The sequence below is a fragment of the Sceloporus occidentalis genome, unplaced genomic scaffold (assembly GCF_023333645.1).
Source record: "Sceloporus occidentalis isolate IW3139 unplaced genomic scaffold, rSceOcc1.0.p SCAF_4, whole genome shotgun sequence".
Taxonomy (NCBI): domain Eukaryota; kingdom Metazoa; phylum Chordata; class Lepidosauria; order Squamata; family Phrynosomatidae; genus Sceloporus; species Sceloporus occidentalis.
In genome coordinates this window covers 85516307-85533655 of record NW_028316984.1, presented here as the reverse complement: position 1 = coordinate 85533655, position 17349 = coordinate 85516307, and the positions used below count along the sequence as shown (strand labels likewise).

The following is a 17349-nucleotide window of genomic DNA, read 5'->3' as shown; positions in this document are numbered from 1 at the left end:
ATACAGTTTGAATATGTTCCAGGTGAGTTTATGGTTTCCAGGGTTATCTGCAGGGCTTGGAAACGTTAGTTTCTATGCCACAATTCCCAAAGAATCCAGCGAATGTGGCTACTGACCATACCAGCACGAAGAGTTCTAGTTGTTGCAGTCTGATTTCTTCAACATTCTGTCTGCTAGTGAGTTGTTAGAGAGGTAAAGTTGCAAGAAATGTTGAAATGAGTGGGATTTTCTTTCATTGTTTTTTTTGAAATAATGTAACTTTTCAGAAAAAAACTAAAAAAATGCAATACTAGCACTCTTTACAGATTGAAAGCCACTTTACTGCTTTAGAGATATAAACTGTATTATACTATAATATAAAATATAAATATAACATGTAACTTCTGTTATGTTCTGGCATAAAGTTATCATGTTTAGCAGAGCAAAAGTATAGCTTATTGAAAAATAACTACAAAATTGACTTCACTTCTTTGAATTTATTTTTTATTACATATAGTGCTACAAGGAGAGTTGATTTCAGTATACTTAGAGAAATACTGGGGGTGATCCCATGGTCAGGAATACTAAAAGAGAAGGGGGTTCAAGATGGATGGGAGTTTCTCAAAAGGGAGATACTGAAGGCACAATTTCAAACAGTTCCAATGAGGAAGAAAAATGGCAGATGTCTCAAGAATTCAGGATGGATGATTAAGGAACTTTCAACTGAGCTAATTTTGAAACAGAACATGTATAAGAAATGGAAAAAGGGGGAAATCACCAAAGAGGAATTCAAACAAATAGCGAGCATGTGTCGAGGTAAAGTCAGAAAAGCTAAAGCACAGAATGAACTCAGACTTGCTAGAGAAGTTAAGAACAACAAAAAGAGCTTTTTTGGATATGTCCGCAGCAAAGATAAGAAGAAGGAAATGGTAAGGTCACTGCATACAGAAGATGGCAAAATGCTAACAGGGAACAGAGAAAAGGCAGAATTACTCAACACCTTCTTTGCCTCAGTGTTCTTACAAAAGGAAAAGGGTGCTCAACCTGAGGAAAATAGAGCAGAGGACAGAATAGGGTGCGCTAAGACTGCATGCTTGGTATCTTCCATAATTTCTTCCATTTTCTTTATTAAACTGTCTGGGAAGCCATATTGTCTTCAGTGGGAGCTAAATTCTCTCCAGTGGCAGTGCAAGGCACATAAACAATGGCCTGAAACAGAACAAACATTTTTATATCATCTCTGCCATCCTCAATGGTAGCATCATGATGATATTCTTCAATGCGACCCCATCTGTTCATGTCATCGTTAAAGAAATCATTCTAAGGACTCTGAAGCAGGGCTGTTCCTACCACAGTGGTGAGGAATAAAGTCAACTTACCTTTTATTGTTGTATTTTTTTTTAAATCACATTTTTTTCGGGGGGGAGGAGGAGGAGGTGATATCAGCTGGAATTCACAGCCACAGTTACAAATGCATAACCTAGGACTTTACCACATGAGGCTAAAAAGCAGAATTTTAACAGGATAAAGACATCTTTGTTCTGTACCTATCAGACGAATAAGGGGCTCAACAGACCAGTGTTACATGTTGGTAGGGGGGTGGTGTGGGGGCATGGCGTACACATGCTGGCCAACCGCCTCAATGCCAGCATCAAGTTGTGTGCCCAACCGCAGATCCTAGACAAACTGCGCCAAAGGAGTGCTGAAAAACTGCCACCATGATGGCAATGGTGCCTTTTTGCTGGCACTAAAAGGAGTGGCATTTTGACATTCCTTTTAGCACTGGCTAAGCACCATATTGGGGCCATGGTGTGCAGTTGCTGCGGCCCTGATCCAGCAAGGAAAGGGGCAGCAGGATGCTGCTCCAAAGGAGAGGTCTGTCGAGCCCCTGCTGAACAGACTGCCCCTTTGGAGCAGCGTCCTGCTGCCCCTTTCCTCACCAGATTGGGGCTGCGGCAACCACACGCGGCAATCCAGTGTTTTTCCAGCCCCAAAAGAAATGTCAAAATGCCACTCTTTTGAAAGGGCGACTTTTCCACCACAGCGGCACTTTCTGGCACTCTTATTGGTGTGCATGATCTAGACTCTGTGCCAAAGGAGTGCTATGACACTGCCTGCTGTATGGTCAGACGGGTGATATAATGGTGGCTTGGGGTGAACTTGGGGTATGTGTCATACAGCCACCACACACCCCCACTCCACCCCAACGCCGGCCCTTTTGATCAGTCTGTTTAGCACCACTGCAAAACCCATCAATGAGTTCTCAAACTCTATTATAGCACACGTATTTTGTTGTGAAAAGCCTCTGCACTTCAATTCCGGCATTACAATCATCATGCAGCAGAGCAAGGCCTGCTTCTCATCCTCTCTCCTCTACCCATTCACTTTCCAAATCCTGTGAGTGATATATGCAAGCATAAGTCCAAAAGCATATATCTTTTTGGTTGTTTTTTTTTTAAGAGGTTGGTATTTTCTTTCTTCCTCTGTGGCAATCAATCCCCTATCACTCATTGTTTAGTCACTTCAGCCCCCTGTCATGGCCATTCATTGCCTGATATCATTGACCTGTGCTTGCCTATGGGAACAAATCTAGATGTTTTTCTGATGCTATATTAAATGGCAGTGGGGAGTGGGCGCTGCAGTGGCTAAACAGTGAGTTGGGGATGGAGAAGAGACATAGTATAGTTATGTTTGTAGAACCATTACACAAGTTGCAGTACAGAATCATGCCCTATGTGTGTTAACAGTACAGTTGGCTCTTCATGTCGACTGATTTTTTTATCCAGAGTTTCCAGCATCCAGATTGAAAATATTCCAAAAAATATAAATTCCAAAAACTAACCTTGATTTTGCCATTTTTTATAAGGGACACCATTTTACTATGCCATTCTATTTAATGCAATGTGAGCATCCATGGATTTTGGTATCCATGGGGGATTCTGGAACCAAACCCCAGAGGCTACCAAGGGCCCACTGTATCTGATAGGTGTGGTAGGGAGGGGAGATATTTTACTAATACCGATCAAATCACAATATCCATGTGGGGTAAAATTCAGAATAGCACAGGACATGTTTTGTGAGGAGAGGGGAACAAAAATTAAGTTTTCAGGTGATTGGGAGTTGAGATATTCTACATACTGGTAACAGAACAGAAGCTTTGAGAAAATAGTTGCATCCAGTTGACAAAAGACAAATAAATACTTATTGCAGAATAAACTAATAATTTGGAAAACATTTAGAGAAAGGTGATGAGAATCTGTCCATAGCTTCCCCTGTGTTTTGTTCTCATCATCAGCATACAAATAATTTTGGCCACATTCCCAGTACAGACAACTTTATGACCCCAACAGAAATCTTTATCTGTCTGCCTGTTATGCTACACAAATCCATACGCTTGACCACAGAGTCATTAAACCTACTGTGATATCTAGTAGGTCCAAAATGAAGACAGACATTGAACCCTATCAAGTTTTGTGGGTCTAGAATGCACATTTATGACTCATTGTTGACCAAACTTGATATTTACAATTCATTTGACATCACATACATTTTCATGAAAGTTTGGGACGGATTGCCACATTTTAACTTTTTGCTATTCCCAGTTCTTTTGCATGGAAACATATTTTTATAGTTGTAGATGCCCCCCTTGTTCCATTTAAACTATAAAGAGCCGAAAACATTAAGGAGACAAGATCCACATGCTTTATTCTTTATAAAATAGCCCAATGTGTTTTAGCCTGTATGAGACGTATACTCAAAGGTTCTGTGTTTTGAAAAGTGTTCAGAACTCCAGTGATTTCTGCTGAAAGCCCCTGAAGGAGGCCTTTTCTCATATAGGCTGAAATGCATTGGGCTATTTTATAAAGAATAAACACTTTACCATCTTAGAGTACATGGAGTTTCTCTCCTTCCTGTTTTCTGCTTTTGACGTGCTTTTCAGTAGTCTCTTGACTACTCAGTTAAACTATAACCAAAATGTCAACATCAACCCAGGTAACGCTGCTAAATTTCCTAGTGAAATTATATGATGAGTGAGCAATTACATTCCTTAACACAGTTTACTGCAGGGACTGGAGATACACAGAAGCAAAAGAGGACAGAAGTCATTTTCCACCCATGCTTCATGCGTAGTTTCAGGTGAATCATCTCCCCATTGCTCTGGCTTTTCATCATAATCTGCTTAAACTCTGAACCAAATATGCAATACCTACTGTATCATCTGTGCAGCAGTTTCTCTGGCACCCAAAATGTGCCACTATAACAGTGATGCAGAACTCTAGTGAACTGAACAGGAGGAATAGCACAGAGAAGCCAACACCTACTGACATCTGGGAAGAAAAACAGATGCAAGATATATTATTATCTCTGTGTGTATTAATTTAATTGTGGAAAACCGGATCATAAAAAAGTGCTCTACTTTTTGGCCTTAAATTTATTAACAACATCAGTGAGGAGTTCACTACAAAGGATCTGGATGCTTTTGAATTCTATGGTCAAGGGCTCTGCCCAGAATTTACATTTTTCTCTGAACATATAAAACTGCGAAACCTAGGACAGTGATTCAGACCCTGACAAATCCTTCTTAATGTACTTGTACTTTGTGATTTAGCAAAGTAAGGACTCTACATTTTAAATGGTTTGATCTGGAATTATATTTAAAATCATGGGTGGTCATAATATGGCTAGGCTGCATGTGTTCCCTTGATCCTATTTTTGTGGCCCCTGAAACTCCCCATTAGTCCCTCAAGGCCTCATATATAAAATTGATGCTATTTTCAGACACCCCCCACAAGATATGTAAAAACATATGAAAATATCCCCACCTTCCATAAACACCCCAAAACTCTTTACAATGCCCCCCAACCCTCTATTTTCCTCTGCAGCTCCTGTCTAAATGGTGTCAGGAAGTGATGTGACACCATTTTGGGAGGGGCTGCAGAGGAAAACAGAGGCATTTGGGCTTTTGGGGGGGGGCACTGGAAGGCCAGAGGGGAGTAGGCCCCTGACATCTATGCAGTTGTTCACCCTTGTTTAAATCCACAAATGAAACTGAGTTATGCGGGGAAGAGAGACAGTACTTTGGAAGGCAAGGGTTCATCAAGGACTGGAGACAATAATCAAACGGTTATAGAGGGAACAAGGCAAATAGTGCAGGGACCCAGTGGGAGGGAGAAAACTTTACACAGGAGGGAGAATCCATGTTCTTCAGTGTCTCTACAGTAATGCAAAGAGCATGGGAAATAAGCAAGATGAACTTGAACTCCTAGCACAACAAAGCAAATATGATATAACAGGCATCACTGAAACCTGGTGGGATGAGTTTCATGATTGGAATGTAGTAATAAAGAGATGTAACCTTTTAAAGAGAAATAGGCCAAACAGGAAAGGAGAGAAGTAGCATTATATGTCAGGGATGTCTACATCTGTGAAGAGATCCAGGACTTAAATCCTATAAGCCAGGTGGAGAGCATCTGGATAAAAATTAAAGGTTAGGGAAACAACAGGGATGTTATTGTGAGAGTCTTCAACAGACCCCCCAAGTAAGACTGAGGAACTGGATGATGCCTTTCTAGAACAGAGGACCACACACTCAGAAAGGAGAGATGTAACGGAGTTTATCACTCATCACCCATAGTAATGATGGGTGATTTCAACTATCCTGATAGTTGTTGGAAATCAAATTCAGCCAAAACATTAAGCTCTAGCAAATTCCTTAGTTGCCTGGAAGACAATTTCATTATCCAAATGATGGAAGAGGCAACAAGAGGATGAACCATTTTGGTTCTGATCCTAACCAACAAGGATGACATGGTTAATGGGGTGCAAAGTGGTGGGATCCTTAGGTGAGAATGACCATGTTCCTTGCAGTCTGCTAGACAAAGCAATTGTTACATGGATTTGTAATTGTTTGACTGGCCTAACCCAAAGGGTGCTCAGCAATGGCTCCTCTTCATCCTGGAAATAAGTGACCAGTGGAGTGCCACAGGGTTCTGTCCTGGGTCCAGTGCTATTCAACATCTTTATCAATGATTTGAATAAAGGAATAGAAGGCATACTTATCAAATTTGCAGATAACACCAAATTAGGAGAAGTAGCTATTACTCCAGAGGATAGGATCAAAATTCATGAAGACCTAAATAGATTAGAAAGCTAGGCCAAAGCTAATAAAATGAAATTCAATATGGAGAAATGTAAAGTACTGCACTTAGAGTGGAAAAATGAAACACATAGATATAGGATGGGGGACACCTGGCTTAACAAGACTACATGTGAAAAGGATCTAGGAGTCCTAGTAGACTACAAGTTGAACATGAGCCACCAGCGCAATGCTAAAATGGCCAATGTGATTTTAGGCTGCATCAATAGAAGTATAGTGTCTAGATCAAGGGAAGTAATAGTGCCACTCTATTCTGCTTTGGCTAGGCCTAACCTGGAGTACTGTGTCCAGTTCTGGGCACCACAATTCAAAAAGGATGTTGACAAATTGGAGCATGTCCAGAGGAGGGCCACCAAAATGGTGAAGGGTCTAGAAACCATGCCCTATGAGGAAAGACTTAGGGAGCTGGGGATGTTTAGCCTGGAAAAGAGATGGTTAAGGGGTGATATGATAGTCCTGTTTAAATATTTGAAGGGGTATCACATTGAGGATGGAGCAAGCTTGTTTTCTGCTGCTCCAGAGACTAGAACTCAGAACAATGATGCAAGCTATAGGAAAAGAGATTCCACATCAACATTAGGAAGAACTTCTTGAAATCCATCCATCCACCCATCCATCTCCCTGTCCATAAAGTCAAAATTCTTTATGAAACTTGTTCACTTACGTATGATGGGGAAACACCATATAGTTTTGAAATATTTAGATTTATAGCTAATTCACATATATATGCAACAATGCCACTGGATGCCAGTAAAGCACTTAAGATGTTCATTCCCACACTGGTATTCATCTGAAATAGAGAAAGATAAAAGTCAACAAAGAAGAGGAGGAGTAGGGAACCTTGTGCCCAAGGCTGGGACAAGTTTGGAAGGGTAGACAATGGTAACACATGGTTGTCTCTCTGCACACATTTTGTTCTAGGAGGGCTAAAGAGTCTGCTGAACAGTACTAATCAGTGGCATCACTAAGGTTGGTGTCACCCAGTGCAGTAACACATGGTGTCACCCCGCCATTGACTTCCTTCCATACCACACTATGCAGAATCCTCAGTAATGTTTTTTGTACTAATGTCACTCATAAATCGTAATTCCCTTATGCCACTGAATGTAATGACAATAGTTGTGACATAAACAACTAGCAAAATTAAAATTATATCTTTAAATTACAATATCATATACACAGCCTAAATCTATTTACATGTACATCATTCATGCCATTAAAGTGAAAATATGCTAAGATGTGATGCTTTTAAAGAAAATTTTAAAAGAATAAAAACAATTTAAATGTTTTAGATTTTAATTTTTTTTAAATTATATACATTTTAAATTCTATTTTAAAAAACCAAAAACACACCAGGGCCCTCTCCTTTCGCTTCCCATTGAGCCTTGCCCCACTCACACCGTCTCTTCAGCGAACACCACAGCTCATTTCTGCCAAAAGGCAGATGTTTGGGGAGCAGTGGTATCACTTAGGGTGTGAATTGATACAGTCCACACACCCCAATGATGCCCCTGGACTAATACAAATAACTCTGGTACATAGTAAATAATGTCTAAATAGAACTGATGAAATAAATCACTCTAAATACAGTCAGCCCACCTTATCCATGGATCTTTTATGCACAGATTCAAGCATCCACTGCTTGAAAACATTCCCCCCAAAAGTATAAATTCCAAATAGCAAACTGTGATTTTCCATTGATTTATGCCATTGTGTTTAATGGGACTTGAGCATTGACGGATTTTGTTATTCACGGGGGTCCTGGAACCAAATCCCAGTGGATAACAAGGGCCCACTGTATGTAGTAAAGGGGAGAGTTATTTGTATTTATTTTCTGTTTGATTTGCAGCATTAGAGAGGGAGAGATATGTTGGAAATGTTGCTCTGCTGCAAGCCTGGGGATTATATGTGTATTGTAGCACAAAGAAAGCAATATTTCCAAACTTTGCAGTATGGATGAGGGAGGCAGGAGGAGGAACTGCATCTTACCAATCTAGTATTCCAATGTTTTTGAGCTGAGATGGACACAGATCCAGAAGCAATAAACTGTCAACAAGAAAAGGAATAAATGCATTTGATGGTAATGAATTTAAAATCTAAAGAAAAGTACTCACTACTAAAAGGCACAAATGCCTCCCTCCATGTTATGGGAGTGATATCAGTTAATAACATACTTTTCCTTCAGTCTTTTCTCTTTTTCAGGTGGTAATAAGAACCAGCATGATATAGTGGTTTGAGTATTGGACTAGAGCTCAGGAGACCAGAGTTCGAATCCTCGCTCGGTCATAGAATCCCATTGGGTAACTTTGGGCAAATTATATTCTCTCAGGCATAGAGGATGGCAATGGCACCCCCCATCTAGGGAAACATGCCAAGAAAATCTGTGAATTTGGCAAGTTGATATTTTACATTTTAATTGTGAGCCACAGACAGGACCTCCAAGAGAAATTGTACAAGATGGTACCAGAATGCTTTTGGATGCTTGGCCGGGTCTCCTTTCAAAATTGAGGCTTTATGGACCTTAAATCCTCAATTAAGTCTTTTCAATAAAGATAATGGTATAACATGACATTTTAAAGTTATAGTTTTTCCGTCTGTGTACAAAAAATATGCTTATCATAAAATATGAACAAAGCAGACAGCTTTGGGTGTGTGATTATGAAAGCATAATTGAACATGATGGCTAATCTCAGGCTATGGAGTTTATCACACAGGAGGAATTTCTCTTAATTTCAAATGAAAAGAAAGTGGGGCCAGAACCCATTCACATGAATTCGCTAGTTCAGCAAATTTACGTGAATTCGAATTTCATTCAAACTGACTTCCTATTGCCCGAAAATAGCTTGCCATTGCCCGAAATTGTGTGTGATCACCTCTCACGCAATAACGTGAAACCCCATGATTGCGTTTGGACTGACTTCCCATTGCCTGAAATTGTGTGTGGTAGTCTATCATGCAATAACATTAAACCCCATGTTTGTGTTCGGATTGCCATTGGATTATACTTCCAATTTCCCTTGTCTGATAAACTCCTATGTGAACATGGCCACTAGTAAACTTTTGAAATGCCTTTCCTTTGCGCCAGAATGACCAGATAACAATATACTACAAATTTGATACAAAGTGACAATAAGCCTAATTAGCTATTGAAATGAGGGCTTTGGGGGCTTTTTTTACCTGCAACCCTTTCAAAAGCAATTTCTCTGGCAATGTTTGATTTAATACTTGGTTCACAGGGTGAAATGATCCACTTGTTTCATAGGAAAAATAGACTAGTCCCTGTAAAAAGCCAAAAAAGAAAGGAAAAAAGAAAAGAAAAGAAAAGAAAAGAAGAGCTATGTGTTTGCTATTATTTGTAAAATAATGCAATAGAAGAGGGTTGTGTGGTTGTGGGTTTTTTTGAGGGAGGAGGCCATCAGAAATTCATGGGCCCCTCCTTGGGTCTCTGAGCCATACAAAATTCCCTCTTAGAGGCTTTGGCCACAGATATTTAGGCATTGCAGCCATTAGGGAAAATGGGACTGGTCTTTTTAAGGGGCAAAAAACCTCAACTCATGACTCGAATGGCAAGTCAGAAGCAACTGCTTGATTCATTGCCAGGTTTATGCATGATAAAACATGGCCAAGGCATAGCTGCATCACATCCACTGTGGCTGTCTACCAAACATGGGTTACTTCAAGAGGATTATCTGGGTTCTTATGACTGGAGCCTTGTCTTATTTTGGATAGAAATGTTTGGTGTTTGGGAGAAAAATCAATTTAAAAACAACAACAACATTATTTCTCCATTGCCAGGGAACAGCCTTTAAAGTACACTTTGAGTGCCCCTTATCTAAAATGCTTGGGCCAAGAAGTGTTTTGGATTTTGGAATATTTGTTTATACATAGTGAGATACCTTGGAGATAGGATCCAAGTCTAAACATGAAATTCATTTATGTTTTATATACACCTTATTATACACAGTCTGAAGGTAATTTTATACAATATTTTAAATAATGTTGTGCATGAAACAAAGTTTGTGTACACTGAACTTGTTAATAGATGGTTATAAGATAATTAGCTTGCCTAAATGAAGACATGTTTATGGATACAGTTTTTATATATTTTTATGTGAAGGCTGTGCTCCTTACAATACAGCCACAGGCACCAGTAGTCTGAAGGGGGAATTCAGGACCACAGGAATTCATAGTAGACCCTCAAACATTTCACATTTATGGCCAAACAGGTTACGGTCAAGATGGAAACATGTATTAATCAGGAAGAAGACATATGCTAGAAGAGGCTATAGAGTTGTCCCCCCGCCCAGTTTCCTTTCCTCTCTCCTGAGTTAACTGAGTGCAAATTGCTTTTATATTTTGAATTCAGCTTGCAGCAACTGGAATAAATTGAGGAGAAAGTGGTAAAGTGAGAAGAGAAGAGGAAAACAGGGACATTTTAAAAGAAGCTGAAGAAGTCAGGTGATAAAGATGTAACTGGGACAAGTGGAGAGTATGGGGCTTGACAGACCTCCCCAAAGGGGCGGCAGGGTGCTGCCCCTTTCCTAGTCAGATCAGGGCCATGGCAACTGCACACCACGGCCATGATCCAGCCTTTTGAGGGTGCAAAATGGAGCCATGAAAGCGATTCCTTTTTGCGCCCTTAAAAGGGTGCTATAATCACAGCAGTACAGCTATATGGCACTACTACGGCACTGCACAATATGGACGCAGCACCAGAGGAGCGACATGATGCCGCATGCCATATGTAGTGGTGCACAGCATAATGGCACCGTGGGGGCAGAGTCAGGGTGTGCATCATCTGGCCACGACACCCCGACTCCACCCCCAGACTGGGCTTTCAGGCCGGTCTGTATAGGGCCAGAATCACAGTGAGTTTTGCTGACATGCATTGTTATGGAAGTTGTAGTACAAGAATATCAAGAAGGTCTCCACATCCTGATATCCCCTAAGATTTAAGTTTAAAACAGCAGACACTGAAGCACATCAGCTGTCAATAAAAGAAATACAGGGCTTACACCCAGTCCACTGTACACTGGATAAAATGCAACAGAAATGTAGTAACCAATTCCAATAATTCCTGAGATGATTCCAAGGCCAATGTGTATCAGTCCAATCATGATCTGTAAGGCCTGTGGAAAGAAAAGGCACACAGAAGATGATGCAAGTCCCTGAGGCCTGAACATGCACGCATTCAGACCACCACTCCCTCTGCTCAATACAAAACCAAACTAGAAACATGTTTTTGCCTCAAGAATATGTGGCTGCCATTTTCAAGATGGTTTAATCCTGAAACAGATTAAATAGGGAGGAAAAAAACCTACTTTAACCCACACCAAAGTGCAACATTAGCACCAAACTTCTTCAGTCCTTATGCTGTGTATAAGATATTTTTTGTCAGTCCTGCTTTGCTATCAATCACTGTTTAAAATCACTCTGTAGTTCCTTCTTCTTTTAGGCCTTTTCCCCAAACAAAGCCCTCTTGAAACAATACTAAGGTCTCTTTCACACGTTGAAAAGTGATGGGAGCACAGCAGGATGCTCTCATGACTATTGCACAATTGTTTGAAGGTTATCAGATGACATCATGAGTCACCATAATCATGTCATTATCCCACGAATAAAGAATAATTTTAGCGCCACTTTTCATTCACAGGACTTTTTCATGAATGAAAAGTGGCGCTAAAATTACTCTTTATTCATGGGATAATGATGCGATTATGGTGACATCGCATTATATTGTTTGATAATCTTCAAGCAATTGTGCGATAGTGACAGGAGCATCCCACTATGCTTGCATCATAAGTCTTTTCATGCTACTTTCAAAATAAGGGGACAGTTTTGCTGGTGGGGGAATGAACAAATGCCTGTTGTACCATGGAGACAGATGTAGAAAATGTTGTTTCCCAAATGCAGATCAGGAGACTTTGGGGGAAAGGTGCTGGTGCAAGTGAAGATAATTCCTGCTGTCCTCACCAAAGCTAGAGGGAATAGACAGGGGAGTGGGCATGTTCTTTTCAAGGAGGGAGCTGGAAGGAGCTGGAACATTCACTGGGCTACTGGGAAAAGGACCAACAATATTGTTATCCTTAGGTTATCATTAGGACATGACAATGTCTGAACTGAGGAATAAACTGAGCAGTTGTCTGAAAATTGTGGAAAGAGGTTTCTGACTTCTCAGCAAAGCTACAGTTACATCCATCCTGTCCCAAACCATTACTCGGTCTTGAGCTATGTGTATTTTTTTTTGCAGCTTTCTGTAGCTAGTGTAGGAGTAGCTTAATCATGAGTGATGTTCGGTACACCTATACTGTAGAAACGATGCAGTTTGACACCACTTTAAGTGTTGTAGCTACATCTTATGGAATCCTGGAATTTGTAGTTTTTACAAGGCCTTAAGCTGTCTGTGCCAAAGAGTGCTGGTGCCTCACAAAACTGCAGATCCCAGGATTCTGTAGGATAGAGCAATAGAAGTTAAAGTGGTGTTAAACTGCACTATTTCTACAGTATAGATGCAACCTAGGTCCGTGATGGTGACTGAAGCTAAAGGGTGCTCAACAATGGCTTCTTTTCATCCTGGAGAGAAGTGACCAGAGGGGTCCCACAGGGCTCTGTCCTGGGCCCAGTGCTATTCAACATCTTTATCAATGACTTGGAGGACAAAATTGGGGGCATACTTATCAAATTTGCAGATGACACCAAACTAGGGGGAGTAGCTAATACCCCAGAGGACAGGATCAAAATTCAAGATGACCTGAATAGACTAGAAAGCTGGGCCAAAGTTAACAAAATGGAATTCCACACGGAGAAATGTAAGGTACTGCACTTAGGGTGGAAAAATGAAAAGCACAGATATAGGATGAGGGACACCTGGCTGAATGAAACTACATGTGAAAGGGATCTGGGAGTCCAAGTAGACCACAAGTTGAACATGAGTCAACAGTGCAACACAGCAGCTAAAAAGGCCAATGCAATTTTAGGCTGCATCAATAAAAGTATAGTGTCTAGATCAAGGGAAGTAATAGTGCCACTATATTCTGCTCTGGTCAGGCCCCACCTGAAATACTGTGTACAGTTCTGGGCACCACAATTCAAAAAGGATGTGGAAAAACTGGAGCATGTCCAAAGGAGAGCGACTAAAATGGTGAAGGGTCTGGAAGCTATGTCCTATGAGGAATGACTTAGGGAGCTGAGGACATTTAGCCTGGAGAAGAGAAGGTTAAGAGGTGATATGATAGCCCTGTTTAAATATTTGAAGGGATGTCATATTGAGGATGGAGCAAGCTTGTTTTCTGCTGCTCCAGAGACTAGGGCCCAGAACAATGGATGCGAGCTACAGCAGAAGAGATTCCACCTCAGCATTAGGAGGAACTTTCTGACAGTAAGGGCTGTTTGATAGTGGAACACACTCCCTGGGAGTGTGGTGGAGACGAGTCTCTTTCCTTAGAGGTTTTTAAACAGAGGCTGGATGGCCATCTGTTGGGGATGCTTTGATTTGGATTTCCTACATGGCAGGGGGTTGGACTGGATTGCCCTTGCGGTCTCTTCCAACTCTGTTATTTTATGATTCTATGTGCCATACATGACACACGAAGCTATTTCCCCTGGCATGCAGAGGGTAGGGAGGATGAGGAAGAGGCATGTGCCTGTTCCTCCACCTTTCTGACCAACCTAGGCCTTCAGCTGCCTCTCTGGAGGCAGCTGAGGGCAGGGGATGGTGCGGGGGGAGGATGAGGAACAGGTGCAACCTCTTCTTCCCCTTCCCAACACTCCTCAGCCTCAAGTTGCCTCTCTGGAGGCAGCTAATGGCTGGGGATGACTCGGGGGAGGAGGAGGAACAGGCACATGCCTCATCCTCTCCTCCCCCCGCTCACCCCCCTGGGCCTTCAGCTGTCTCCAGATGGGCAGCTGAAGGCCTGGAAGGGTGGGCGAAAGAAGTCCTGCCTTGGAAGTCCTTCCCCCAGAGTCCAGCCCCTGGCACAGGATAACACACAGTTCTGGAAGACCTTTTAGTTTGGGCATTTAGCCCCTAAAAGGTTCTCCATCTCTGCCCTAGGTGTTAAAAAAAGAAAAAGGAGAACATCCTGGTTTAAAGATGTCTCCCTTCATTGCGTAACACTATGAAATTTTGATATAGAGCAGTTTTTCACATGTTTAATAGCATATCATTACTAAATAATGTTAGGTCTGGCCCTTAACAAATATCAAACATACCTACCCCCAGAGTCTTGGCTTCTAGTTTAATTAACTTCTCCAGTGCCCTAACAAGAGAGTTCTGCTGAGGTTGTCCACCTGGACTTCCATACTGTTGGCTTCCAGATTGTATATAGTGCATTACATTACTAGGAATCTGCTCGCTGCCATTTGGATCTATGATGACCACTCTTCCGTTAGCCAGCTTCATTGGCTGTGCTGTTGTATCTAAGCTGTCTGTAAAAGAAACATATAAACTAAAAACAAAACATTGCTTGTTCTTATCCCAAAAAATAGAATCAAAAGTGAGAAAATAGGAATCATGGTCAAGGTTTTTTGAATAGTGGAGGAAAACAACTTCTCATCTTCACATAGCAAGGCTCAGTCTTGCTAATTTTTGAACTAATGAATAGTGAGTTTTGACTTATTATTTTGTTATTGTTCTGTTTCAAGCCCTGGAGAGGTATAACAATGAAATGATCTCTGCTATGCAACATACAACAGGAGCTTTGGTTTTCAGACTGGCTATGTTTTCATGAAAGAGGAGCTCTGCTATTCACACTGGCAAAGATTTGTAGGGACAGAAACTCTTGTTTGTAGATTGACTTCCAATTGAGGAAAACAGTTGGCATAATAATTAAGATGTGCAGGAAAAGATAGTGGAATACCCTGCCTTGGCGAGTGATGAAGTCTCCTTTTTGGAGGTTTTTAAACAGAGGCTGATGGCCATCTGTTGGGTGTATTTGATTGTGTCTTCCTGCATGGCAAGGGGTTGGACTGGATGGCCCTTGTGGTCTCTTCCAACTCTGATTCTCTGATTCATTGTTAAACAATTTTTAAAATGTTAATATAAATACATCAGATTTTTAAAAATTATTCAGACATGGAAAACTAACCGCACACATATGTTGTCTATATATTTAAACCATACATACAATAAAACTATAAATGCTACAAAACAGCAAAAAGAAAGAATATTAACACTACTGACTTCTCACTCCTTAAATGATGACTGCATTCCACAGTTGAATATACTTACTTTAAATGATAATATATTTATGCTTCTATATCACGCAAACTGTTTAGTTTACAAAACCTAAAACCAATGTACGGTTCCAATGAAACAGTAGAAAAGTAATAAACAATTCACAATCTTTCTTAAAATTATTCAAGGATTTCACCTTATTCAGCATTGTCAATTTGTCCATTTTAGCAAGTTCAATTATTTTCACCAGCCAATCTGTTTTTGTTGTTGTTGTTGGAATAACAGCATCTTTCCATTTTACACATATAAATGTGTTAGATTTTGACCTCAGTAATGATTAAGAAAACAAATTAACCTTTCTATTTAAACCTGGCTTTTCAAATTCTGAATAAAACCAGTATCTACTTTGCTGTCTAGATAGACATTTTTGCTGGTGTAAGTGAAATGACTGCAGGGAATATCACCAGATCTTCCTCTAATTACTGAGGCTATTTTGAAAACTCAGCTTTCTTTAAACTCTTCCTCACTGTTTCTTCAACGTGTCTGAACTCATCTTCTCATGAGCATAAAGGAGTATGCTTTTCAAGATGTTGTGAGTGTAACCATAATACATGTTGAGTTCCTATACAAAAACTACATTCAGGTAATAAGTCTTCCATTATGTGGGGATACACATATTGTCTGATTAAACACTTTTCTAGTTCTCAACCATTGTTGTGTACAGTAATGTGTCCCTCAACTAAACTGACCAAAATCAAAACTAAAGAAAAACAACCACAAAAAACAAACAAACAGTGTACATGACTTTTAAAATGTCTCCCGTGCATTGCCTCCCACTCTTTAGTTGACTTCTGGTTATTCAGTAGCAGAGATGGGGAAGCCTCTGCTTATGCTGAGAAGGAGCACTGGAACTAGGAAGCCTTTCACATCTGAACCATGGATCAAATTGAGCTGCATTTCCAAATTCATTCACTCTCACTTCAAAAGTACTTACGTGTTGTGTTACACTCCATGATGTCCTTGTTCTGAGAGTGGTCCTGCAACTTCACCAGGGTGTGCTAAAGATGAAAGCAGTTTGAAGTGAGAGCAGAACAGGAAGTGGGGTGGCTTAGGCAGTTTTAGGATGTGGTACACTCGTGTTCACTGCATGAATGTACCCAGAGGAGTAGATGGGGAAAAGGATTTCATTTGGCTTCCAAAGTTCTCAATCACCAGATTGCCTCTTTCCCTTCCTTCCTTCAGTCTTGCTGGGAATCACTGTCTTGTGAGAGGAGTGCTGCTGTGTAGCCTTTATTAGTGACAACATTTAACAAAATCAGCCAAACAAAGGTGAGAAGGGAAACCCAGAAACACAAGATCGGTCCAGCTTTCCTTGCATATCCTGAGGTTGAGCTCCTAGACTTGAGCCGAAGCTAAATTTCACCTGACTGTGGGAATGCAGAGAGGGCTAGTCTGGGATCCTGCCCCCTTATCTGCCCCAATGGGAGAGGTGGCCCATCTGTGGCCAACTCTTCACCTACTATGTCTCTATTGAGCCCAATTTACTGTACAGGGTTTTTTCTCTCACCTTAATACCTGCCAGTGTTGGGGAAAAATAATCAGCAACAGTAAGCTAAAAAATTAGTGAAAAGTGAATATATATATATATATATATATATATATATATATATATGGTTAACATATAGAAAAAGTGACCCCCAAACCCATGGGGAGTCTCCCAGAAAGTTGAAAAACATGTCACTGAGACCTGAAAAAAAATCCTTCTTGGCCCGGTAAGATGACCAGCAAATAATGCCTGTGGAAACCCAAAATGCCACACAGGGTGGGCGAGTGTTCAGTGTCTGGCAGAAAAGAGGTCGACTACATGGCATGGGCCTATTTAAGGCTCTTCTGTACTCTTGTGATACATGAGTTGCTTATGAGAGTCCCCAACCCAGCAAGAACTGCATCTCATGACTCCCTCCCCAATCTTGTAGCTGCTGTAAGCAGCTTCATGAGATCACTGTTTTCACTGAGAAACTGCCCATCTCCTAAACCA

At 40.8% G+C, this 17349-nt stretch overlaps 1 protein-coding gene across 2 annotated transcripts; it reads right to left on the bottom strand.

Moving 5' to 3' along the window:
* Window positions 1–471: 471 nt before the first annotated feature.
* LOC149314233 (membrane-spanning 4-domains subfamily A member 4A-like) lies at window positions 472–16340 on the bottom strand. Of its 2 annotated transcripts, XM_089520698.1 has the most exons (6): window positions 16306–16340; window positions 14352–14563; window positions 8126–8182; window positions 6801–6926; window positions 4191–4307; window positions 472–1188 (listed from the first exon to the last, which is right to left on the bottom strand). In XM_089520698.1, exons 1-6 carry the CDS (start codon window positions 16322–16324, stop codon window positions 1108–1110), a joined length of 612 nt encoding a protein of 203 aa, XP_089376824.1. In that variant the 5' UTR covers window positions 16325–16340; the 3' UTR covers window positions 472–1107. The 2 variants fall into 2 exon arrangements, 1 of the variants encoding a protein (XP_089376824.1); XR_016280905.1 differs by lacking the exons at window positions 14352–14563; window positions 16306–16340 and adding an exon at window positions 11152–11223.
* Window positions 16341–17349: the final 1009 nt, after the last annotated feature.